Consider the following 26,352-nt stretch of genomic DNA (forward strand, 5'->3'; position numbering starts at 1 on the left):
TTTAACCCAAAAGATTTATCAGGTAAGAATGAATAATGAACTACAAGAAAAGATAATTTATTTTTATTATTATTAGTTTTTGGTAAATATTATTTATAAACATTAGAAAGTAGATAAGATTCGACCACAGGTCATGCGCGGCTATATTACGTTGACTTTTAAATATTAGACATTTTCTTTTTTTTCTGTAAATAACTCATTAATAATTATTTATTTATTTTTATAAATAATTCATTAATAATTATTTTATTTCTACTACGTGGTCGCTAACAATTATTTTCAGACGGCTGAGCGATTTAGATTTAGATCGTGCGTACCTGGTCTCACTAGTCCTACCACCTGCATTTATTTTTGACGGATATTGAAAATAAGTTATTTGAATATCGCGAGTACAATTCTAGAAATTATCCTCATTCAAAATCATATATTGGTTTAATGTTGCTGGTTGATTAGCCAAAATAACAATTTAGATGGCCTTTATATTAAAATATCCTATGATTAATAATTGCATGCTAATAGTACAAAACTTCATACATATAAAACTTAACGTTTGATTTGGATCTTCCGATGATCTTTTCATATAAATTCTAGGTTCTTTGTATTTTAGTTTTTCAAATATTTTTCATGTAAAGGAATATGTAATAATAAGTACTAAAAAATACAGGGTGTGAAATATAGAAAAAAATTTAGGGAATTTTAATAAAATGCCACACTCTGGTTTTCCAGTTTAAAAAAATGCCACCGTTTTTTTCAATATATATAAAATGCCACTCACGTTATTAATTCCGTCAAGGCCCACATTACTGGTCGTTCATAACTGACTTGGTCAACTTTTGATGGTGCAATTACTTATTTGTCCCCGTAATCTCTAATAGTTTATTCCAATTGAATCGATACTAAACAAACAGAGAAGAGGTACACCGTTCTTCCTATAATCTTCTTCTTTAATCAAATCAACATATCTGCAGATGGTTATTCATCTCGAACGACATCACCACCGAACATCTTTCTTCTCAAGTTCTTCACATCAATCAAGTGATTAATTCTTGTCAATTTTGTATTCATGATCTAAAATCGTTGGAAATTTTGGGGTTTGTAAACTTAGGTTTGTAAATTAAGGTGGTTTTAAGAATGTGGTTTAACTCGGTTTCCATCTTTTTCAATTACATATCTTCAGTTGTGTACTTTATTTTATTAGGGTTTCTAATTATTTTGACTTTGATTCATAAATAAAAAGAAATAAATTCGAGATGATTCGATTCAACTGCCTTTCTATTTAATTGGTTTGATGGTTGATTCAAGAAGGTTCTAGCCGAGACGAATTAGCTGAATGGGTAAGATTCTATACGATTTTGTTGCCATTGAGAAGCTGCGGCTGTTCATTATGGTGATGGACGAGTCTTTCCGGCGAGAATCTAACAGAGATATGGTACTTCTACCTTCGATTTTGGCGATTAATCTATCTGGATTTGGATTCGGCAGCAAACTTGTCGAGTTTGTGAGGGTTTTGAATCAAGTTTCTGCCGAGAAACCAGTTAAGATAGTGATGCTTCCATGGGTATTTGGAGTGATGAATGGATGAGAGTAAGTGGTTTCCTAGAGTTTGTGTTAGACAAGGATTGATGGGTCTGTGTTTGATTCAGATTTGCAGGTATCTATGTTGAAGAAATTGATCTATAAAAGGAGATAATGATACACAAAAGGGAAGTTCTTAATTGCACACCATCTTCTCGACACAACTCCACACAGAGGAGCTTTAGAGCAGAAAAAGGAAAGAAATCGATCTAATGAAGACATGGGTTTTGTTAAGTATTTGGGTAAACCAGGGGCTTGACTGTCCTGCTTCAACTGTGTATTGTGTATTTGTTAAGAAATCGATCTAATGCAGCCTATGTAGCTCTTACTACCACACCTCAAAAGTCTCATGCTTCAACTGTGTCCAGCGTAGGGATGTTGCACATCAACAATGATTTCAGTTTGTTTCAACTTGGTATTGAGTTGCGAGTTAACTCTCTATTCAGTCACTAGTTAACTCGCTTTTAGTTAACTGATTCGGGGACTTGAATGTCATTTTATATGAGTGATTTACTGCCACGTAGGCATTAACGGCAGTTAACTGTTTTCTCAGAAAAAGGGATGGAAAAGGTCAACAGTGTGGCATTTTATAAATTTTCGAAAAAACAGTGGTACTTTCTTAAGCATGAAATTGGAAGTGTGGCACTTTATTAAAATCCCCAAAAATCTATTTAGGGACTAAGACGCCCATGTCCATTGGTTTTGACAAAAGTGACCGAAGCGGAAGACGTGCGTGGTACAAGCCGAAAACAATAACAAGAAATATCACAAAAATTCTTAAACCATAAAAAAAAAAGTTTTATGATCCAATCTGCAGTTGATGATCTATTACCCTCTATACATCTGCTAATATTTAATCTATATACTTAATTCTAAGCAACTATGGATAGAATTCATGATTAACAATGAATTCTTCTTGATTAATCAGGCCCATTTGGCAATGACAGACATAGCACCAGCCCCTAAAAGAAGTGCAACATATGATGAGAGTTGGAGCATTCCATTTTCTTGAAGTTTTGGGTCCATGAAGATGGCTGCCAAAAGATCAACCAATGACATGTAAATTAAAATTCCAGCTGCAGCAGCATTCATAACCCCTTGGACGATCAGAGCCGTGGGACTAGTTTCGCTATAAACATTTGTGATTCCTATTCCAATTGCGATGCCTCCTGGTGTGGTTAGCGCGAAGAATGCACACATCCAAACAACGTATTTGGCATTGAATTCGGCTTGTGTTATGCATCCGCCAAGTCCAATACCTTCGAAAAACTGATGGAAAGTTAACGCTCCGAGCAGAGGCCTGATCGTGGAAGGACTCTGAGAGACACCCACTGCTACACCTATTATCACAGAGTGCACCAATATTCCCAACTCCAATACCTGCAACATCCAAAATTAGCTCAATTCTAAATTTAGGCTTTTGTCGCCGTTAAAAAAAATGATCACTTACCTGAGTTATGACTTTGTGGCGCAGAAGCATATCCGCGGAAGACGATAGGGATGATCCATGTGAATGACCATGTGTTGCGTGCGTATGAACCTCTACTTTATCTCCTGCTTCATTTTCATCATCTCCAACAGTAACACCAACTTTTGTTTCATCTCTACCATTGTGACTGAATTTTTTCTTCAACTCTGATCTCCTATAGTAACCGGTTGCTAACGAATCAGCCATTAATGTCAATATAGCAGACATCATGGCAACGAAACCCGTAAACGGAAAATTTCCCCATGGGTTCTCTTTCAAACAAGGAGAAGTCAAGTCACCAAAAGCATCGGGTAATATATGAATGAAACCCGTAGCTAAAATGACACCAGCAGCAAATGATTTAATAACGAAGAAAATATTACTGTCTGGGTGTAAAGCTGGAATTCTTCGACCCAATATAGGAAGACACACTCCGATTGCACTAGCAGTAAGAATGACAGCAATAGATATGATTTTGAGGACAAGTGCTTTGCTTTTGTCAACACCTTCTTCATCTTCTGGTTCGCATATACACTCACCAGAGACTGTAACCGGGTAATTAATAAATTGAACCAGTACTACTAGCAGTATTAGTAGAACTGAATTATAAGAAGAACTCATCTTCTTCATCATATTGAACGAGAAGAAACAAAAGAGAAGAAAAGTATGTTGAAGAAGAAGAGAGAAGAGGCTGCTGAGTCTACTAAGAAACAAGGTTTGTTTTTATATACACTAGTGAAAGTGATGATCCAAAATTCTCTTGTGGGGATGATTGAGATACATATGATGTAATTTACTAAAAAGGGTTTGGGTTTTGTGTGTTTGTAATTAAAAGTTGGAAATTTTGAAGGGTAAAGAAGGTCATTTACCACGTGAATTAGTTTAATGAGTTGAAATAATGAAGTCGTTCTTCCTAATAATAATAATATGGAGTTAACAAACTGTATAGTCAAAAATATAAGGTCATTTACCCTAAAAATAACTTTTTCTTGCTCAACTGAAAAAGTGATGGCAAAAACCGCAAGTTAGAGTTGAGTGTTAAATATTGACCCTTGGTTCATAAAGTCAGACTGATGTTGTCACAATTTTTTCTTTGTTAGTTGGATGCTGTACGCAGCTGCTGTTTGCGTGTAACCTGGGGCTTGACAAGCCAGGAGTCAAGTCTATGAAATGTCGACACTATTATGATTTTGGGTTCAGTCTCTACCATTCTTTTCATGATGGAGATTACACCACACACAAAACAAGAAATTTCAATCAACCTGGTACTACTACTACACTCCACTAGGTTGCTTGCTTATTACATGGCATCTACAATCCGAATTAATTTAGAGCAGTTTTCAGCAGGGCAACATCAGTCCTTGACCTTGTAAGAATCAACAAGGCAGGTGAATCGAAAAACACTTGATTCATTTGGCTTTTGTAAGAATTTTCTTACAATTTTGACCATATTGGCCGGTCAGTCGTCTTCCATACCATTTTGACCAGGACACTAAAAGCCAGACAGAGATCAAGTTGCCAAGAGAGGTTAGATTTAGAGGGCACCACCATATGGTCCATACAGTGCCTACCAGCAAGTGTAAAACCAGTTTTTCAGTTCTATTTTTTTTCTTTGTTCATTTTGTCTTTGAGTGCGACTCATGTTAAATATCCATCTTGTTTCCATTGAATTCAATCTATAAGCCACGAAGTCAGAATTATAAACCAGTACCAAACAATAAAAGCTAGTACTACGTCTCAAAATTTAGACTATTGATTGATGTTGAAGTGAAACCCATGAATGATCCTTCTCTTTGGTACATAATATATTGTCTACTTGAATGAGTAAGAATGAATAATAATAAATGCAACTTGTATTTGCTTAGAAATGCATCATCAGGCTGCCTTAGCCCACACATGACTTACTGTAGTGCAAGTACATCTAGATAAGAAGCTAACATCGATAGAATTTTTAGACCTCATACTTATTAATCTCTTCTTCTTCATCACATGATAAAATCTTCCACAGGATGACCATACTCTGCTCTCTTTTCTTGCAGATAAACTCCAACTTAGCAGCTGGCCAGGAAAGGGTTCATGGATTGGACAATTACAAGTTAGAAGATGTGGCTGAGATATGAAACTAAAAAGTAAAAACAATGACAGTTTCCATTACTATTCTCACTAGTGGTTGGATTAAGCAGCGGCACCTGGGTCATTAATTACACCCAAGAAATCGTCTTTTATGGTACCAATGCAGAACTGCAGAAAGATATCAAAAGGCAACAGTTAAGAAAAAGGAGTAGTACTAAACAAAACGATTGAAACGGATGAGAATGAACTGATGGATATTAAAACAGAGCAAATAAACTCTCAGAGCAGAGGTCACAAAATCCTAGCCAAGTAAGCAAGTTTAGAGAACAGGTAACACTGAAAGGAAGTAAAGCCATTTTTTTTCGACCCAAACAGCTTAACAGTGGCCAAAGTCCAATAAAATGAGTCTTGAAACTAAACCAAAGACAATGGTTCACAGGTGAGATGGGAAATCCGAAATCCATTATAGAGAGGGAAAGTCTAACTACATCTGGATCTAAAAGAGGGGCTATAAATCCATTATAGTCTCTAATAATGGATTTATCACATCATTGATCATTCATGGTTAGACTTTCTATTATTCCACCATCTCTCTAATAGGTGATGATTTCTACTCAGCACATTCAGTATTAGCACTCGTCCATTTCACTATTAGGTGTGGTAAAAAATAAGATGCTATCTGCTTCTAAAAAGTGCAGACGAAAAAATAGTAAAAATAGTAATAAACCCTGAACAAACACCTAAACACTTGTATGCGAATGACAACAACACTAAAGCAAAAGTCAGAAAACATACAATTTCTGTAGCATCAACTCGAGTTCCAATTATCTTTAGCCGTACTTCACTATCCCTTTGAATTTTAACCTGCAAGCCCATCCCAACATCAACTGAAGCAAACTCCTATAAACCATACCATATTTCTATGAAACAATTCCCAAGAGTTTGACTTACTGATCCATCTGAAGTTGTATAATTTGGAATATCTCCAGACTGGAATTCCATATCATCTGGTATCAGCTACGAACGGAAAAATAGCAAATTCCATAATGCAACTAAGCATCCAGCAAAGTCACTTTCGTAATACTACGGTCAAGAAGAAATCACTATCTAAACAAAATACTTACATGATTTGAGACAAATATTTGAACAGGACCAGCTTCAGCAAAAAATCCCATCTGCAAGTACTCAAAACATTATCAAAATTACTGAAACGTCTTCAACGCAAGAACGGAACAGTGAACAATGAATTTCTGAAGAGAGAAGAAACCTTATTAACCATGGTAACCGCAGCTTCAAGTATCTCCCCTTTAAAAGGTCTGAAAACTACACATTGATACTTGACAGGAAACGTCACAAACCCTGTACCATCACGAATTAGACCTTTTCCAACATTATCAACGCCTGTTATTGCCACCACAAACCCATGACGGCCGCTGCAAATAGGAGAAAACAAACACGGTTATACGTGTGTGTCAACGTTTATGTGAGATAGCGAATTATGATGAGATGAAAAACCTGCAAGTGCCTTCCACATCTTTCATGAGCTTTGTGACCAACTTATCACGTAGATTTGGGCCGAAATGGCGAGGATGCAGTTGCATATTTCTTTCCAGCACTATGTGAAAAAACATCTTTGATTTTTGTTGTTGTAGAAATCTACCTCAGAAACTTACCTCTGCATAAAAGGTTAATCGAATGTCAGCCTATCAAGTGTAAATGAAGTAAAGAAATCTGTAGCTCCACCCAACAAGTCTCAAAAAATCTTAGGCTCTTAAAAATAAATCCAATCAGTTACGCTGAGCTGATACAAATTAGTATTTGTTTTGTTTCCTCTATAGAGACTAACCACACACACATACTAGGACGAATACTGTGAAAAGGTTTGAATCACCGATAACGAACACACACTTAAACTCAAAAGTAATAATCTGGATTTCTTAACAATGTCGATCTTTGAAATTCCACAGTGACATTGAAAGCACTAATAGACCAATACCATAGTTGATACAAACATCCTAAGCTGACACCTAAAAGCAAGAACATGATCCACAAACGAAATCAATGAAAGTAAAAACCAAAACCCAAAGTGAATCTATGGTCCATCTGAGACACTAAAGCTTCTAAAGAAGAGCATAACTGAGACATATGGAAAGATATTATTCAATAAGAACGTCTCAACCTTGAATCAATTCAACACAAAGGAAGACAAAACACGAGGACATATTCAAATCCCAATGCGGAAACCCTAACATGTAATTCTGTTACCACCAAAACCTAGCTAGAATCAACATCTGAGTGAGTAGCAGATCTCTCAAATCAATTTCACTAACACACATTCAATTTAACATAAAATTTTGAGCTAGCTAGGGTTTGTAATTTGAGAAAACGCCAACAAGTATTAGATACTACATAACATCCCTAATTAAACTGACAGACTCATGATAATCATCATAAGTTAACCAACCTTCTTAAAAACAGTTGTAATTTGTTGAAGACAATCACCAATTTCACTACAGCTCTTCTCTTCGTAAGAAGAATAAGAAGAAGAGGGAAGGTGGTTCCGGCTGCTGCTGTTTGCTGTGGAGTTGGGCGTCTGGGTAAACAAATACGTAATAAATACTACTATGTTCGTAATGATATTTGGCCGAGTGCTCCGAGACCGAGTGGGTTTACACTTTAGACCTTCACCCGCCCCTCATCTCAATCAGCGTGCCGGGCTAGCCATTCTCACACCCATCACGCCTTCCAAGTATTTATGCCGGTGCCAACTATAATCAGGGTGCTGCCCGGCTATATATACCGGATTTTCAGGTCTACTCTGCTCAACAATTCCTTGCAACGTGTTTGTTAGGAACGGTTTTCTGGGGACCAGTCTTTTCTTTTGGATCATCGTTTTATTTCGGATAAAACATTAGAAGTAATTCTAGGTCATCCCTTATCTAAATATTTATATTAATACCAAAATTATCCTCCTGATTATTTTTGTATAATGATTAGATAGTGTGATTAATCATTGATTAAGGTTAAATTAATAGATTGTTTTTCTTTTAAAAGAAGTAGAATTATTGAGTGACTATGGCGAAAAAAATTATTTTGAGATGGGTGAATATGGAGAAAAAACATCCTCTGGGTACCGAAGTATGCTTGTAACATAGTGAATGTTGCGATAAATGGCCTAAAATATCTTCAAAATTATAACAAAAAAATTTCAACCAGATCAACAAAGTTCGGTTATATTATATGAAGACCATGTAACCGAATTGTAGCGCCCCCAAAGCTAGCAGCTGACTAATCCAAGAGATTAACTAAACAAAGAGGCACGAAGAACCTAAATCATTTACTTAAACAATCAATTAAGAAATCTGCCATAAAACTTAACCCAAAACTAACCCAGTTCAGAAATATATATACTAGAACTTCTCTCAAATGATACATATACAATAGTCATTTTGTTTGCAAATAGAATAAACAACATAATAAACATTGCAGAAGTTAACTAATTAACGGAGTTAACTCCTCGAAGCTTTCGCTGCGCAATTTTGATATATCTCTGAAACTGAAAGTGGGAAAGGGTGAGCACATCATCCCTAGAAGGGGTTCTCAGCAGGAATAACATTTAACTTTAAAAAAATCATGAGCAAGATTTGGAAAACACTACATGTTTTCCCAAACATGAAAGTGACTAAGTCACTGAAAATGCACAAATATGTATATCGACAAACTCCTTCTTCAAACAATGTATAATATGGCTGTGCAATTCCGAACTCGCAAATCCACACCTAATCGTATATATGGATGTCGACAATTCTGAACTCGCAAAATGCCGACCAATATATCATAAAAGCTCTAGGTATAAAGGTGAAGGAGCGTTTCCTATATACCACAGGTGGAAATTCTTATTTCCCATAAAAATTCATATTGACATTCAAACATTACAAGACCTTTCCAAACCATGGAAAGATTCAAAGAATCAACAGAACAATCGTAATACAAACTAAACAATGCATGAAATGCACAAACTGACAATGCATGAGTTTGTTAAACATAAACTTTTGTAAAAGAAACGACAATGATCTCAAAAGAGTTAAAAGTATTCCCACCTCTTTTGATGACAAGCCACGCCTACCTCGAGATCCACGATCCACTGGTTCATCCTTTGAATCAATCGTTGTTAATACAGACTAACTGTTAATCATACAAAAACTCTAAGAATCTAGCCAAGATGGCTCACACAAGAATCATACAATTATATCTAATGGTTCTAAGCCCATTATGGTATCCCATTCTCTATCTTTAACATAACTAAGAGTGTACTAATCCAATTAGGTTGATTCTATAGTCCATAGTTAAGTCTTATGAATATCTACAACTGTGTAGAAGAAGTCAAAGGCTAATTCAAAACATAAATGTTCTAAAACATTTAACTAAGGATACTGGGCACAAAGCCCAAGTTCACTAGACTCAGCCCATTACACAAGTGCTGACCCAACTAACGGTCACTGATGGTCAAACAGATCAACTAACAGTCAACGTCCAGTCAAAGGTTAAAGTCCAGGGTGAAAGGTTAAGGTCAAGCCAACTGAGTCGACTCAGGTCAGGATCTGTAACTCAGTGAGTCAACACCGATTCAACTCAGTCAGATAAACTGACTGGAATGACTATCAGGCATATACTCTATTGTAACTACAAATTCACTTGCAACCTGATTCTATTCATTCTAACAAGATTCTAAAGTTCAATACAACAATAATACATAGAATTTAAGTTAAACTTTATAAGTTAACTACAACTGTAAGCTTAGCCTACCTGCAAATGCAGCTTTCTTTAAGGCCAATGCATGGCATTATAAACAACTTCAGCTTGTACATCTACATGTGCAGTGGCAGCAATATCTGACATGCCTCAACCCAAACAATACTCAACTCTCATCTGTAACTCCTCTTTTGATTACACTCCGCTCCTAACTGAAATTCCATCTCAGTATAAACAAACTCATTACCACAAACAACATCAGTTGCATTCAATCTTTACTGTAACAACATTCATCCAAAACCCCTTTCATTTACCACTACTATAACTTCAAGCATAAACCAAAACAACCCATCTTAGTTCATCACCAATATTCACAATTCAAATTCCAATACATATCACTCTCAACGTCTTCTATGCCTGCAACTCATTCATTAACTGCAACATTCAACTATGATAACACTGCACATCCATTCATATAACCCTACAATCACCACCAGAGACTCATGGCTCATCTCTATTAAGCTCAATATTTGAACCACCACCAGATTACTCCTCTAGCTGCCATGTTCACACTAACAACACCACAACTCTCTGTTCTTCAAGTTTAATATCATCAAAACACACAACAATAACATAAGCATATTTAGTTATCTCAACACAACCCCATTCCTTTACTCTGCCATTTCAAACCACCAACTTCACCAATACAGTTCTAACACTAGGTTCAGTCCATACTTCTCAATTTTTTTCATCAGCAACATCTACGAATACACATCCACTCTAAAACTGTTCACTTAGCATACAAAGAATCCAAAACTCATGACCTGCAATTCCATTAACACTATCATCTCATACATACCCTGTAACACCATTCCATTATTCAGTTCATTATAACTCCATGCAATCAACATCAGTACCAACACCAGTTCTTAAAGCTCAATTCAATAATAACTCTATACACAACAATGAACTGAATAACTAAGAAAATGTTACCTCAACTGAAATCTCGTATTCCTCAATTCTTCCTCAGAACAGCTCCATAATATCTAATTAAATCCAACCCTTTCCTCTATTAACCAAACCCAGTCCTTAATTCTTCTTGTTCATCACCAAATCGAATTCCAATCCAACTCAGGAAACCCTAATATCATATTCAATCTTCAATATACCCTACAGCTTCAATCAAACATCAATTAAGAACAAACCCAACTTCTAACTCCTCTCATTCGTCCTCAATTGAACTCTCGAATTCAATTACAGAAACCCTAACTCATACTTGCAGTAATATCAATTTCTTCTTCTTCCGATGCTAAATCAACCTCAGTACCATCACCACCTCCGTCGGATCATCATGTTATGAAACTTCAGTGATTCATCTCGTTAACAACAATACAAAGCTCGATCTGAAATCGCCAGGGAAAAGAAGAGAAGAAACAGAGAAGAAGAAGAAAGAAGAATAAAAGATAAGAATGAGTTTCTCTTCCTCGATTTGGAGAAGATAAGGCCGACCCAAGATACTGAGGCGCCCAAACTTGGATAAGGGCTGCCAAGTCGGTAATCCTACAAAATAACTATTTTTTCCTTCAAACTAAACTGATGATATCTTCTTCCTCTGAAATCCGAATGACACATTCAAGTAGTTCATTTCGCCTAACTTTTCGAGACCTATCTAGCGATATTAGTTTCGTATCTAGATCGTTGTTAGATTAATTGCTATTAATTAACGTTCGTGTTAAACTAATCGTGTTATTATCGGCTAAAATGTCACTTGACCGGGCTAATAGCGTTGACGAGTGATAAGCATGTAAATGCTACATTTTATACCCATATTTATATTAGCTAGGATACAATATTTTAGTTACTAATACTATTTTAGTGTTTTTGTAGAAAGTACAAGTGAATTCGATCATCCCGCGAATAAACATCAAAATGTGGTTGGTCGGGTATTTCCATATATCAGCAACCACAATGATAAAATGGGGTTGGCCTGATATTTCCATGTATCAGCAACCATAATAATGAAAAGGAGTTGGCCTGGTATTTTCATGTATCAGCAACCACAATGATGAAATGAGGTTGGCCTAATATTTCTATATATCAGCAACCACAATGACAAAATGTAGCTGGCCTGATATCTCCACATATATCAGCAACATTGAATTATTTCACATCCGAGGCACAAACGCACCAAACGAGTGTCAAAGAAATATTAGTGGGGCAGGTGGCTTCCACTAAGGTTAAAAGACTATGAGAAAGTGGGAGACGTGACTAGTTTCTCAACTACATCTCATTTCATCACTCTATTTCAAGCAACAGCTACAGGCGAGAGGTGTTTTGTTATCAACAACACCATACTTGAAGCCGAGAATAAAGACGCTCATGACTGCATGCTAGAACAAATCATCGTCAGCTCTCGTAGATCTCGAAAATGGCTCAAAAAAACGTGAGAAGATGGAGAAAGTAATTGGCAGCACCAAGTTTTTAACTGAGATAGTGAGAAAACGGAAACGAGAAGTTTGCTGTGTGTTGGAAGAGTTGAGTTGATGTATGTTCTTGAATCAGTTTTGCAGCAACAAAATAAGCTGCTGCTGAGTTCTATAGAGAATGACGGCATGAGAGGCTGGTGGGTGCCGAGATTTGGTGGATGAAAGCTTTAGAAGGCAACATGCACAGGAAATCAAGACTGTCACCGGTACAGGGAATCGAAATGGAGGTGTTGTTATTAAGGTTGCTGCCATGGAAACAATTGTTATACGTTGTTTCGCAGCGAGACAAGGAGCAAGATGAAGCTTGCTGGTTATACGTTGGAATTTTGATACAGTCGAGATAAGTTGAGCTGGTCCAGTCTGTGGACAAGAGATTTGAATGGACATTAGACAGATATATGGGGTTGTGTCGACTGAAATTGAGTTCAGTCAGGCGTTAAATGAGTTGGCTGCAAGCAAGTCCATGCAGGCAGCAGAGAAGGTGAATTTTAGATGCTATTTACAGTCAGCTGTGGCTGCACAGATCGTAGACGAGATCGATTCAATAGAGGGGTAGAGATCATTCAGCCTTGGACAGAGTTTTGGGGAGTTTCTGGGCTTGTTTGAAGCCGGAAAACCAGCTGCTGCTTCAGTTAATTGCGTGGATGAACGGAGAGGATTATAGGCTTGTTGCGAGTTGAATTGAACAAGGAGAAGAAGGAAACTAGCTCGGTGCTGTACTTTGGAGTCGTTGCACATGTTTTAGTGGGAAATGGCTGAGCTGATGCTATCGTGAAAGCTCAATAGAAGGACTGAAGATTGGTGTTGTAGTTGGACCGAGGAAACAAGGTGATTGAAGGAGATGGCTCGGGTCTGGAAGTTGGCAATATTTGAGATCGATGTGGTCCGTATGTAAGCTGAGGTTACTCTGATATTGGGGTTTAAGAAGTATTAGGAAAATGGGGAGGCCAGACAGTCGAAGTTCGAACACTTTCTTAAGCTGCTGACTATTGGACTGGGCCTGGAGTTCAGCTAGGTTTTCAATCGGATTTCTTCACAACACGTATATATAGATATGAACTGAACAGACAGAGGAAAAAAGCCGGAGGCGGCTGCAGAGCCGTGACGGGAGAAAAAAAAAAGGGTTTGCTGTTTAGGTTTTATTTTCTCCATGATTTGCTAATTTGTTTGTTAGGGTTGAGATGGAAACCAATTTATTTATATAGACCTCAACGATGATATTTCTAATAACGATTTGATTGATTAATAATTTCTCTTCATATAGCTTGGTGTTTAATCGTTTATGTGATTTTCTTGATTATTTATGCTTTTCAATTGATATTTCGTGCTTTAGTTAAATCCCTTGACGTGATATGTTTTAGGATTGATAAATAATGCTTTAAAATCGCTACCCATAAAGCGAAGGAGATTACAACGAGAAACAACATTTTAGAATTTAACATACCATCTTACGAGACATGAGATTGAGTTTGATATTTGTCTTGAGTGATAAATAGAAATTAATAGAGTTTTATATGATTGAATTGGTGGAAATCGAAAACCCTAACAACTCGTTCTCCATTTTGTCTACCGTTAAGAATTATTCATTATTTCATTTTGTCCCGAATATTTGAAAAATCGTTAAACATTCTTCTTATTGATTGGTTGTTTCTTGGTATTAGTTGGTAGAGTATTTCACACTCCTCGTGGAAACGACCTGTACTTGCCATTGTTCTATTAGTTAGACATTGTGCACTTGCAGTATTTTATTGTAGGTTTCCGAGCCTACCAACGAGCTTGAGTGTCCTTACACGAACTTTCTGCAAATGCAGTTCGGTTAATAAATCCAAAATCACAGGCAACCGAACTAGAGCTTTAATGGATTTTTTTGTTTGTTCGGCTAGCTGATAAAAAAAACAAATGTAACCGAACTACTATGCTTGAGTTTACAGAGTTTTGTTCGGTTTAGTCGACTCGACCACGTTGTAACCGTACTTTAAACAATAGGGTTCGGTAAGTTCGCCAATTTTTTTTTTGCAATTAAACCGGACTCTACATTTGGCTATATAGAGAAGAGTTCGGTTTTGAAAATATTTTTGCGAGTTAACCGAACTCATTATATAGGTTTCCAGAGTAAAGTTTGGTTAGGATTTTTTTTTTTTGTGATTAAACCGAATTCAACATTTGGTTATATAGAGAAAAGTTCGGTTTTGAAATTATTTTTGCGACTCAACCGAACTCAGGTGTTCGGTTAGGCAAAAAAAAAAAAAATTCTTAGCCGAAGTGTTCTTCGTGTTTTTCATTTTTAAAAGTTCAGTTGTAAAACTAGGGTTTTTTTCAAAATTATCCTAACCGAACTTACTATTGTAACCTCCAAATTCAACATATTTTGATGACTACGTTCAAAATTTCAATCAAAAACGAATTAGAAGTAACGGGTTTGTGGGAAAATACTTAGGTTTGTTTATAAAAGATTGATTAATCGACGATGAAAATTCAATGAATTGACGAGATGAAAATTTGATGATTTTGATTAGATTTGTATATGATCAGGTTTACATGATCATAAATTGACGAAGAAGAGAAGAAGAAAAATTGTAGAAAAGAGGAAGAAAAAGTTGTAGATAATTAGTAAACTTTCGTTTTATTTGTTGTTGTTTTTTTGGAAAAGCAATTTAATGTTTCTTTATATATTTACTACATCGACGAAACAGGCAAGCGCCCAACAAGCTGTGTTGCAAGCACTTTTTGAATAGCAAAGCCTATCCTTTTAAAAACAAACTCTCTCGAACCGGGAGTCATGACATTACTGTGCATGACTTTCTGGACTCTCTTAAGGAGTCCAACCGCTTTTGGAACCAAAATACCAATGTATCAAAAGCGAAAGGAATAAAAGGGTGCCCATTATCATCACATGCTTTCTCATGTTTCGCTATCTTACCCGAGGCAGGTGCTGCTTGCCCGACTGTAAACGTGTCATGCCCAATGCCTACCAATGGAGAGACCCAGTAAGGTCAACACATTCAAATGTTTTCCGTTAACCCACCCAAAAATTAAAACATCCGCTAGCCTAAGCATTGATCTCCCCTCAAGTGGATTAGTTAGCATTGATCTCCCCTCAAGTGGATTAGTTAAAAAATTGACAGGCACATCTCCACCTTTTAGGACACCCCTTATAATTATAGGGAAGGTGGCCTAATCAAACATGGTCCCTCAAAAAAAAACCATGGTCCCCACAAATGGTTCTTTGTTAGGATCCATGACATTACACCACCTTTATAAGTTTACCAGAGCAAAGAAATACGCTCAACCATACAAGAAGAAGGAAGGAAGAAAGAAAAAAAGAATTGAACATTTCTTGTACAGACTTGGTTGTCTTAACCACCACCACACAGTTAAAACAACTAGATTTGCCAGTTAAACAAAGGAACAAAAAAGAAAACATTACATGGTGTATATTTGTAAAGGGTCTGCAACTTCAAGCTACAGAACTGCAAAACTGACAACTTTGTTCTTAAACATCTCCAAATCCACATACTAGATCACACTTAACAGTATCCTGCCTGAGAAACAAATTGTGGCCTTCACCACTTACTTTTTCCCTTTCCCTTTCGCCTCCTCCTCTTCTTCTTCTTCTTCAAAATCATCATCATCGCCATCATCCTCGTAATAGTAGTATTCTTCGTCTTCGTCATAATATTCTTCTTCTCCATTCTCAGGATCACCATTCTTAAGTCGCAATTGCTGCTGTCCCGTCAACCGTTCTTGAATTCTGTCCCTGATGGCTGTTCCCTGTTAACATAAAACATGCACAAGTTAAGGACCAGATTGGTAAAACAGATGTTCAACTCTTTAGGATAAACAAAGCAAAGAGAGGGAATACATACCATTTTGTGGCAACCTTCCTCGAACATCCCCAGAAAACCAACAATCCAACGATCTGCATTCTCCACCCACTCATTACGATGAAGTTCAGCAGTTTTTGCAACTGTTTGTATCTGCATTATTAAAACCAGAAATGATGATTATTTATATTCACACCAGGTATGTCTTGTAAAAAAGTGTTGTCTATGAGAATAGAAGACTGCGTCAAGTTTCTCTCCGGAAACTGATCCAGAAAATTAATGAGAAATATGAAGTAGGAACAATGCTAAAAATCTGGATAACTACAGTGTAAACCGAATGTGCCTTTGGCATTAGAAAATACAGATGTAAGAAAATCATAATACAACAGATTTATCATAGTAACTAACATCTGCAAGCTAGATGAGGATACTAATATAGACTACTTTAAAACTAATTGAAGAGGTAGAACACAATCATTAATTGGTGGCAAATAATCTCAAACTAAAATACTTGCTAACCTGTAATGTGCTTGTTTAGAGTAATAGTCTACTACAAATTCTATGCTCACTTATCTATGCAAAACTCAGAGCACTATTGTGTCATATGTCCTCAACTCTGCTGCTTTTAAGCATTCTTATTCCTAAACTGTTCCTCAATTGCATCACCTCAATTTTCATTTCAGCCCAATTTTTACTGGACAGTCGTACAATTGAAAGAACCAAGTTACTTGAGAGTCCTCCAGAGCCAAGATGCTCACTGAATTGAAAAAATCGAGTGGAGATACGGTAAACTAAAGCCAATTACTTTTCTAATCCAGAATCATCCATCAGTTTTAAAAAAGCGTGAACAAGGCACAGAGAGCTACAGCACATACAGAATCAACATGTCCTACATTAACAGAAACATATACATACCCTCTCTCCCACTTTTTCTTGGTGTTCCTTGGCTTTGTCACGTAATTTCCTCAAACCCATGTTGACTCGAAGACGCTTTTCCTGAAAAATACGAATATCCAGGACAATTAATACCATAGCTAACGAAAATAACGGCGAAGAACAAATTTTACTTAATCCTATATGTAAATGATTAAACAGTACATGCCTTCACATAGCTGACATTAAGTTCTTTCCGTGAATACCCACGATCCAGGTTACGCATCACATATTGGTTATAATCTTTAAGAATCCTCATAATAATATCTGAGGTAGAAATCCCATCAGTACGTTGCGTCTCCTTAAACTTTCCAACCTTTTTAACCTGCATTTATTTTTCAATAAGAAACTTTATTAGAATGGACTATTAAGGCGGATAAGTTATAAAAAAACAGGATATTTCCAACACGAAGAATTTCTTCTAACCTGCACTAGTCGACAAAAATTTAATAAGTTAAGTAAATGAACAATCAAAAGTAGTGGGAGAACATAAAGAATGAAAAAGAAAAGAAATAGAAGATGACAAAAGAAAACAAGGGGCACTAAAAGCATATCTAGTGCACCATAATAGTTGCTCGAACTTACGAATTCATATACATCTTTTCCAGCTCCACTCGTATCAGCATAACTGAATATTTTTCATGTGAGGATAAATTAATATCTGAATACAACAAAACAGTAACTTAAAAGTGTATACTGTAACTATCAGCATTGGTATCATACAGGTGACCCTATTCATACTGTGTGATTTCCAGTTTAACATCAAGGCAGCAAACATGCAGAAAGAACAATCAACATCACCAGGTTTCAGAAACAGAATTTTTAAAATAAAGATATGTCCTTACGGGAGAGAATCGTGAGCAACATAGTCGATATTATGCTTATCAAGGAACTCCTGTGAGATAACCCATGGTGCATCAGGAATGACTTCGTCAACCCACCTGCAGCAAATAATTGTCAGAAAGTCAAAAAGAAATGAAGCAAAAGGCCAAAAATTAAAAATTTCTTCCAATCATTGTTCTAGCATGAACTTGACACAAATTGGCCCAAGTTCAATAGGATCTTACACTTGTGTTACTACCTAGCGGGTGATGTCTCGGTTATGCCAAGAGGAAAATTAGGTTTGTATCTACCAACAGAGATGATCCAGACTTGGAAAAACAAGTTTTTAACCCTGAGCCTCAATGTCACAGGAAACCAACCAATATGAACAGTGTCATCAACTTAATAGCAACATCCACAAAGATTAACCTTGATAGCCTCATGTTTTAGCAACAAAGTTCCAAAGCCGAACTGGTAATTTTTCCCTCTATCTATCCAACGGCCAGATTAATCTTTCACTTATTAATGGCAAACAATCACGGGTTTAAAAGGATTATCATCACATCTCAAACAAGGGGAAATTTGGATATAACTAAGTTTCCAATCCCACATCTCAAACAATGCAACATACTACAAACATCAAACTTAACATCATAATCCTATTAAAAATTGTATTTGAAGCAATGAAAAAACCATTAGACAACTCACTTGCAATGGCGAAGAGATTCGTATCGTTCGGATTCGGTCATGACAGTTTTGCCTTTATATCTATGTGTAACTTCATCGCTGCAGCATCCAACCAGAAGATACGTGTTTGGGAACCTGACCAACAAAATCCAAAGAAAATATAAGAAAAAGCAAATTCCCAATTATATATAACAAGACTAACAAACAAATATCTGACTCCCCATCTGAATTTAAAGAAGTGGAAATTATCTCTTCAAATCAACTTCCTCTAATTTTGTCTTTGGAGGCATAAAGAAAAGGATGAAAACGTAGAAGAAAATGACATCTCCTCCTTTACAAACTTCCTTTTTTTTTTTTTTTTTTCTTTTTTCCATTTTAGTGTAATTGTCAATAAAAATCCAAACAAACATAACCCTTAAAAGTCTAAATTTCCAAAAATGAAGTTGATATTAGGGATCACAATTTCCTTCTTCTGTAAAATATAAATCCAATCAAAAGAAATTTGATGGAAGGTGAAATTGTACCAATCAACGAAACCAACCAAAATTGAAAAAATCAAACCGAATAACTAATCAAAAAATTGATGAAAAAGAGAGATGGAATTACGATTTCTTGGCTTGTTCGAGAGAGCGAGCATGACCGAAGTGGAAGAGATCGTAGATTCCATCAGCGTAAACACGAACAGGTGGATCGCTACTCGACATCTTCTTCTTCTTCTTCTCTTCCGATCTCTCCTCTTTCTCTCTTCTTCTTCCCAAATTTATTTATTTTTTGTTTTGTGTTTTTTCAGATATTTTTTCGAGAAAAGAAAAGGGATGGACGGAGGGGTACAGCACAAACGTGTCCTCTCAGTGTCTCGATTTGGGCACCCACTTAAACCAGTAGGCCCGGTCCAATTCCACCAGCCAATAACATACCGGAGGAATAACCAGTAGTAGTTACCGACATGAATAAATTTCTGATGCCTCCTGGCCGGTGGTTTTTTTGCATATAAGAATTTTGAAGATCGAGTCAAATGTCAAACACACATTGAGTCACCAAAGAGACACCTAACTTCTACCATTCTGGCAAAAGTTCCATAATCATCATCCAGAATTCAGACAACAAAATATTTAAACAAAAAAAAGACCATTTCATCAAGGTCCAGGGAAGAAATATAATGCCCGTCATTGATAATTACAGTGCAGGGGTCAGTCAGAGCAGCAGAAACCAAAAAAGACTAAACCAGCTGCTGCTGCCTATGATTCTAATACCAAGATAACAGATTAAAGCTATCTGCTGCTACTTCAATTTGTACACGATATATAAAATCCCACTAAAGCTATCTATCTGCTGCTAATTCAAGTGTTTAAGCAACTCCAAAAGGGGAATCCACCAATAAAACTAGAGCACTGCACCGAGTATTTTTAGTCATCATTCGATTAGTGCTGGTATCAATTTACGCACGTCTATGCATAGTAATTTAAGCTGGCTTTCTTCTTCGCTTGGACTTGAATGATACCTTCATTGAAGTCTTCGTGGATCACCTAAATACAAGGGAAACTCAGTCAGCTCTCTAGTATATTAAAACTAATGCAAACAAAATGTAGGTACAGAAAGGATGGCGTAATATTATACCTCAGTTGCATCTCTGCGAAGAGCTAACATGCCTGCCTCAACACAAACGGCTTTCAATTGTGCACCATTGAAGTCGTCCGTAGAGCGAGCCAACTCCTCAAAGTTCACATCAGGATGTACATTCATTTTCCTAGAGTGGATCTGGCCAATTGTGCAAACAACTCAGTGAATCAACCAACAGAAAATAATCAAATACTCCACAAACCCACCTGCATGATTCTGGCTCTCGCTTCTTCAGTAGGATGAGGGAACTCGATTTTACGATCCAAACGGCCTGATCGCATGAGAGCAGGGTCCAAAACATCGGTACGATTAGTTGCCGCAATGACCTGTATACATAGGTGACAATGAAATAAACTTGTGACTACCAGGATTTTAACTGCCACAACAGAATTGCAGCAATTTCTTTTTTACTTTGATGATGTATATCAAAAAGTTCCTTTTAATTTAGATATACTGGGATATTATAATATCTGATGCACAATGCACAATAGATGGAAGGACTGAATTGCAAACCTTTATCTGGTCATTGCTGCCGAAACCATCAAGTTGGTTAAGCAGTTCCAACATTGTCCGCTGTACTTCCCTATCTCCATTGGCGTCACTGTAGTAAAACAAAAATACAAAGGGAAGGAGAATATAAGCATGTTATAGAGAAGTACAAGGATTTAAACTATCGAGAATTTGCCCCAAAGTAGAAACACCTACAGCACAATTCGTTTGAGACATAAAAATCATGTACCTATCAAATCGCTTAGTTCCAATTGCGTCAATCTCATCGATAAAGATGATGCAAGGGGCTTTCTCCTTTGCAAGATTAAACGCATCACGGACAAGTTTAGCTCCGTCACCAATGAACATCTGAATAATATCCAGGACCAAAGGGAAACAGAATATGCATTAAACTCAAAGTGGCAAATCCCAAAATAATATTTGACAGTTCCCCCACATAAGACAGGGAATTCAAAATGTAGCAGGACATACACAGAGAAATTTTGCAAGAAACTATGGATTCGAAAAGTAAGGTTACCTGAACCAATTGAGGACCTGCTAGCTTCAAGAAAGTTGCATTGGTTTCTGCTGCACATGCACGGGCCATAAGTGTCTTGCCTGTTCCAGGAGGTCCGTATAATAGAACTCCTTTGGGTGGTTTGATTCCAATTTTCTTAAACCTGTCCGCATGAGTAATTGGCAAAACAATTGCCTCTTTAAGTTCTTGAATCTGCAAAACAGTATAAAGCAATCATTGTTTTCAGTCAAACCAGTGAACTGCGATCATTGTCGACATAATAAATGTGCATCAGTTCAGAATAGAAAATTTACCTGCAGTTCAAGGCCCCCAATATCATTGTAGTCTTCTGTTGGTTTTTCGTCAACCTCCATAGCCTTTACACGTGAGTCATACTCAGAAGAAAGTTTTTCAAATATCAGATAGCTGTCTTTGTTAACGCCAACCAGATCACTAGGTTTTAATTCAGTTGGATCAACAAGTCCAGGAACAGGAAGAAAGATTGTCTAAAACCACCAAGTAAACAAAGATGAAGTATAATCAGTATCATGTCATTGGGGTATTGGAAAAGCAACAGGCACAAGGTACCTTGAAATCCACCAAAAACATCACAGGTAGCTTCTATATATGCTACTAAAACCATGTAAGACTTAAATCAGTGGACAATGTAGCATAATAAAAGGTTCACCTGACGAGTGGATGTTTTTACAACGACAGACAACCCACTCCTTTGCGAATTCAAGTCCACATTGGCACCATCTTGCTCCTCGTCTTCCTCTGGGGGCAAGTCCAAGATCTTCATGTAGAGGAAACGGAGATAAGCATTCACATTAAAGAACTATCTAAAGAATAATTCCAGGGGTTATACAATCTGTAATCTTATTGCTTATGTTTAAAATCGGTCTCAAAAAGAAGAAGAAAAAAAGTAGCCTAGTACTACAAGTCTCCAGTGTCCAGGCATAATTGAGGGCACACAACTTTCTCAACTCAACTCGATGGTTCCGTAAGTGTTGAGCAAATGCTATGTTCTCAAAGTCCCTAAAGGGCTCCAACCTCAAATTGAGATTGGTTATCAGCTTGCCTACTAAACTCATCCTGACCCAGTCAACATAGAGTAAGCGAGGCTACAGGGCGCCAATGGCATTATCAAATTAGGGCTTGGGGACTCAATTAGACAAGTAAACAAGGCTTCAAAACCCTTTTCAAGCAGACAATTAGAGAAAATTAGGGCAAGCTAGATATGCGCATTGTGTGAATGGAATAATAAACCCTAGACAAATCAATGAAATAAATTAGTGAGAGACAGACCTCAACGACATTAGCAACCAAGTAAGGAAGTTGTTTGTTAAGCTTAATCTTCTCCTTGTTGGCTTTGATATCCTCCTCAGTCTTGTCTATGTCATGAGTTAATCTCCTCAATTCATCCTTTAAAAAAAAAAAAACAAACACATTAGCCCTAGAAATCAAAATCACAACCAAAATTAAACCCCTCAATTAAAATAACCAAAAAGAAATCATTAAAAACCTAAAACATACATCGAGTATACGGGATTGATCATCGAGTTGTCTAGAAGCAGCGAGAATTTCATTAAGAGACATGTTATCAATCTCATCTCCCATGCCTCCTTCAATGTCCATTGCAGCATCAGATGAAGAACCCATTAATCTCTACTACTACTTAAAAAAGTAACACACAGCCGCCGCGGCTCAGAGAAGAAGAACGAATGACCTTGTTTGTAAGCTGTAATCCTCACTGATATGATAAAGAAAGAAGAGCGGAGTGAGTAATAAATCTTGTTATAGAGAAGGCGAACCGGATATATCGGTTTTTTAAAATATCGCGTATCTTCTTATACAAGAAAGGAAAGAAAGTTCGCGAAACATATTCAACCCGGTTTCTTGATCTTACTAGGAATAGCAAACGATTTTTGGATTGGGAATAGCCTACTGTTACGCTACGGGCTATCCCTCGGGGGGTTATGCGTATTGGCGTTGCTGGGGGCTGCTGTGTGGATGCCATTGCCATTCATATATGCGGCTGTGTTGCATGCGTATTTGCATTGTGGGAGTCGTTGTGTGGATGTCATATCATGAACTTGTGAGCGCTTCTTGCAAATAGAGGAAATCCCGTCATATAACTCACTAGAAACATGAGGTACTCATTCAGCTTGACCTCTTATACTAGTCCAATTAAGTGCACACGTACCGCATGAGTATATATCTATCCAACCAGTTGTGAGCAAACACTATGGTGCATCATTGGTGCAGAAATATTCTAGCGGATGCTAAAGAAAACCCTGGAAATGCGACCAATATTGTTCGACAGTTTGAGGGGAAAAAAACCTTGGCAGGCAGATTATGGGCTTTCACTACTATGGGTTCTAGTTCAGCTTCACCTTATCTCTATTTTGGCCCATCTATAAAGAAGTACCCACGAAAAAACTTGCCAAGTAACCAAATTACAAGACACTGTAGGGGTGTGCATATAATCCGGAACCGCGGATTTCATCCACAACCGTCCTCAAAATTACGGGTGAAAACAAATCCGCAAGAGTGTATGGGACGGTCACGGGTGAATTTTCAAATCCGCAAGGTTTAGAGTTTGGTTGCGGTTGGTTTTGTAAATCCGCGAATTTATCCGCGTCGCAGGGTAATAAAATAAATTAATAGAAATAGTAATAGCTAGTCTAAGCTCGAGCACTGATGTATTTTTAACGAGAGTCTGATGACTAACTGATAACGAAAGACTTAAAAAATGTATCTGAGTTTATGCTTTTCTTTGTTAGGGTCTTTACTCCTTCGGGTGTGGGGGGGACTTATTGACAGCACACACCCAAATACTAAGGTTCGCCACTAAGAACTCAATCATGTCTCTCCCACCTTCCACACCATTACTATCATTAACAAGTTATCACGTTATGATCTACTTCGGTACTTGCAGTTCATCGTCATTCTGAAGGACCTTGAGATTATTAGCTGAAGCCACAGATCATCTTGGTAAATGGGTTTCACAACTTGAAATATGATAAATGTATAACGACGTTGAAGGACGAAATGTGCTTATGCAAATCCAAAGAAAGGGTTAGAAGAAAGCTGAAAAATTCTAAACAAAAGCAGGCAGAAAGAAGGCAAGGGATCATTTGGATTAAATCCGCGGTTAATCCGCATCCGGCCCGTATCATCCGTTGATCCGCGGATTTAACATCCGCAAGTGATTGGGCCGGTCACAGTTGAATTTCTCAAATCCGCAACTTTGACGGTTTGGTTGCGGGTGACCCCTAATCCGTTACACACCCCTACAAGACACTGACACACCAACATCTACTACCAACCAAATATGCTTGAACTCCCCGTACAACTGGTTAAATCTTATATTACCCATTACCGGTTGAAATCGAGAAACCCGGGAAAAAATAAGTGATTCACTGTTATACAAAACTATTACTCCATAGTCACATTTTTCATCATGACTTGCATAATCACGCAAAAGTTACTTAGAGTACACAAATAAATTCTATTAAACATTAGTACCTCCATAACAACCTCGTCTTCTGACATCCAGCGAAATCTTGGTATCTGTCCCAACCACATCTATAAAGTTTTTTTTTGCTCTTTAAAAGATCATGAGGTTCTTGAATTTTCCATAAAACTACTAGTCATAAGCTTTGCGGTATTTTCCATAAAACATGTATACTATTTTCCAAAAGAAAGAAGAATAAAAAACCCGAAGAACATGTATAGAATAGTGGGAGTTTAAGGAAACCCATATTTTATAAGGAAAGCATATCATATTCTTGACAAATATGCTACCGGTTGTCAAGTCGTCTTGCATGAAATACACTCTAATACCAATTCAAATGACGAGGATACCAAGTACACCATAAGTATTTAGAATCTAATGGCCTTCAAGTATATGAGTACGGAGAATTCTTTTAAAATTAATTAACTTTAATAGGAAATAATAAAAAGCACACAAACACAACACTTTTGTTAATGAGATAACCACAAATGCAGAAAAATCTCGGGACCTAATCCAGTTTTGAATGCTCTCAGAATCAAGCCGTTATATAAAGACTACAACAATTTCGTACGGTTGAGACCAAATAAACTAACCCCAAGTTACTTAGTTTCTACAATATCCATGCGGCTACTACCTATCTGGTCTATGCACATGAACCCTAAGATCAAGTCAATTATCTTAAGTGAAAGGTGGAACTCCACAACTAAACCTAATCGGATAAAAACAACCACTCAACAGCATCTGCTTATGCACCGAAATTGAAGATTGATTCGAAAAAGGGAGCCACCAAATATATGAGGCAAAGATCGTCATGAGTAATCACATAGTCAATAAAAATAGTGGTTCAATTCCATGAACAACCATAACTCCGTTCATAAACATATTTGATTTGAAACCAATATGTTACTAATGGTGTAGTTTGATTTTGAGTTACCAGTGACATAAAGTGCTTGAGAAGGTATAAATGTGGGGATTGTTAATATGTTGGAAGGTTTTGAAGTTTAAAGAAGGTGAGTCTTTGAGGGACCATAGTGTATCCTAATGGAAAAAAATAGAAGAAAAAAAACGAAATGCATTTAACTTCGATAAGTTATTAATATTAGTAATTGCACATTTAATTTTAATATATATATATGTGTATTATGGTACACATTTAACTTTGTGTTTGAGGGTGAAAATGGTTTCTGCTGATTTCGGTAATTTCGGGCGTGTGGGTGAGAAACGAGTCTAAACCCTAAACAATGTACTGCAAGGGAGTACTTTAGATTCGAGAGATCAATCTGTACAAATCCGTCCTAAACCAAGGAATGGCCGTTCCAGACTTGCTTCGGTCACAAAGAGGAGGAGAAGGGTTGGTTTTGGGGAGGGAAGCGAAGAGAGTGTTGAGACCAAAATAGTTGATTCTGGAAGAGTCGTTGTTTTGTGAGTGTTGATTTTGGAAGAGTCGTTGTTTTGTGACTTGTATCAGAAAGTGGGAAGATAACAATGGGAAAGCTAGCAAACGTTTTCTGAGTGTTGTATGCTCCTGACCAGAACTTGTTGTTCGGTGGAAATAGGTAATGCTTATTCATACAAGTCGAAGTGAA

At 37.0% G+C, this 26,352-nt stretch overlaps 4 protein-coding genes across 11 annotated transcripts; all 4 read right to left on the reverse strand.

Moving 5' to 3' along the window:
• Positions 1 to 2,312: 2,312 nt before the first annotated feature.
• Positions 2,313 to 3,706, reverse strand: LOC113323057 (zinc transporter 5-like). Its single transcript, XM_026571304.1, has 2 exons — positions 3,026 to 3,706; positions 2,313 to 2,955 (listed from the first exon to the last, which is right to left on the reverse strand). The coding sequence occupies exons 1-2, from the start codon at positions 3,674 to 3,676 to the stop codon at positions 2,500 to 2,502; spliced, it is 1,107 nt and encodes a 368-aa protein (XP_026427089.1). The 5' UTR covers positions 3,677 to 3,706; the 3' UTR covers positions 2,313 to 2,499.
• Positions 3,707 to 4,799: 1,093 nt separating this feature from the next.
• LOC113323067 (DNA-directed RNA polymerase II subunit RPB7-like) lies at positions 4,800 to 11,343 on the reverse strand. Of its 8 annotated transcripts, none has more exons than XM_026571325.1 (9): positions 9,923 to 11,343; positions 9,217 to 9,270; positions 6,632 to 6,791; positions 6,384 to 6,549; positions 6,241 to 6,291; positions 6,068 to 6,133; positions 5,912 to 5,980; positions 5,233 to 5,284; positions 4,800 to 5,101 (listed from the first exon to the last, which is right to left on the reverse strand). In XM_026571325.1, the coding sequence occupies exons 3-9, from the start codon at positions 6,745 to 6,747 to the stop codon at positions 4,995 to 4,997; spliced, it is 627 nt and encodes a 208-aa protein (XP_026427110.1). In that variant the 5' UTR covers positions 6,748 to 6,791; positions 9,217 to 9,270; positions 9,923 to 11,343; the 3' UTR covers positions 4,800 to 4,994. The 8 variants fall into 8 exon arrangements, with proteins under 8 accessions (XP_026427110.1, XP_026427119.1, XP_026427148.1 ...); XM_026571334.1 differs by having other exon boundaries at positions 6,068 to 6,106; positions 9,217 to 9,301; XM_026571363.1 differs by having other exon boundaries at positions 5,199 to 5,284; positions 6,068 to 6,106; positions 9,217 to 9,301.
• A 4,315-nt stretch (positions 11,344 to 15,658) lies between these two features.
• Positions 15,659 to 19,400, reverse strand: LOC113323109 (choline-phosphate cytidylyltransferase 1-like). The gene is made up of 8 exons (XM_026571369.1): positions 19,227 to 19,400; positions 18,642 to 18,755; positions 17,957 to 18,052; positions 17,697 to 17,739; positions 17,281 to 17,436; positions 17,094 to 17,174; positions 16,221 to 16,331; positions 15,659 to 16,125 (listed from the first exon to the last, which is right to left on the reverse strand). The coding sequence occupies exons 1-8, from the start codon at positions 19,322 to 19,324 to the stop codon at positions 15,925 to 15,927; spliced, it is 900 nt and encodes a 299-aa protein (XP_026427154.1). The 5' UTR covers positions 19,325 to 19,400; the 3' UTR covers positions 15,659 to 15,924.
• A 331-nt stretch (positions 19,401 to 19,731) lies between these two features.
• On the reverse strand, positions 19,732 to 23,018 carry LOC113339845 (26S proteasome regulatory subunit 6A homolog). Its single transcript, XM_026585073.1, has 10 exons — positions 22,783 to 23,018; positions 22,555 to 22,671; positions 21,935 to 22,042; positions 21,561 to 21,752; positions 21,268 to 21,459; positions 20,980 to 21,098; positions 20,754 to 20,841; positions 20,447 to 20,566; positions 20,238 to 20,378; positions 19,732 to 20,146 (listed from the first exon to the last, which is right to left on the reverse strand). The coding sequence occupies exons 1-10, from the start codon at positions 22,906 to 22,908 to the stop codon at positions 20,069 to 20,071; spliced, it is 1,281 nt and encodes a 426-aa protein (XP_026440858.1). The 5' UTR covers positions 22,909 to 23,018; the 3' UTR covers positions 19,732 to 20,068.
• Between the last annotated feature and the right edge of the window lie 3,334 nt (positions 23,019 to 26,352).

The sequence above is a fragment of the Papaver somniferum genome, chromosome 1 (assembly GCF_003573695.1).
Source record: "Papaver somniferum cultivar HN1 chromosome 1, ASM357369v1, whole genome shotgun sequence".
NCBI classification, from domain to species: Eukaryota; Viridiplantae; Streptophyta; class Magnoliopsida; order Ranunculales; family Papaveraceae; genus Papaver; species Papaver somniferum.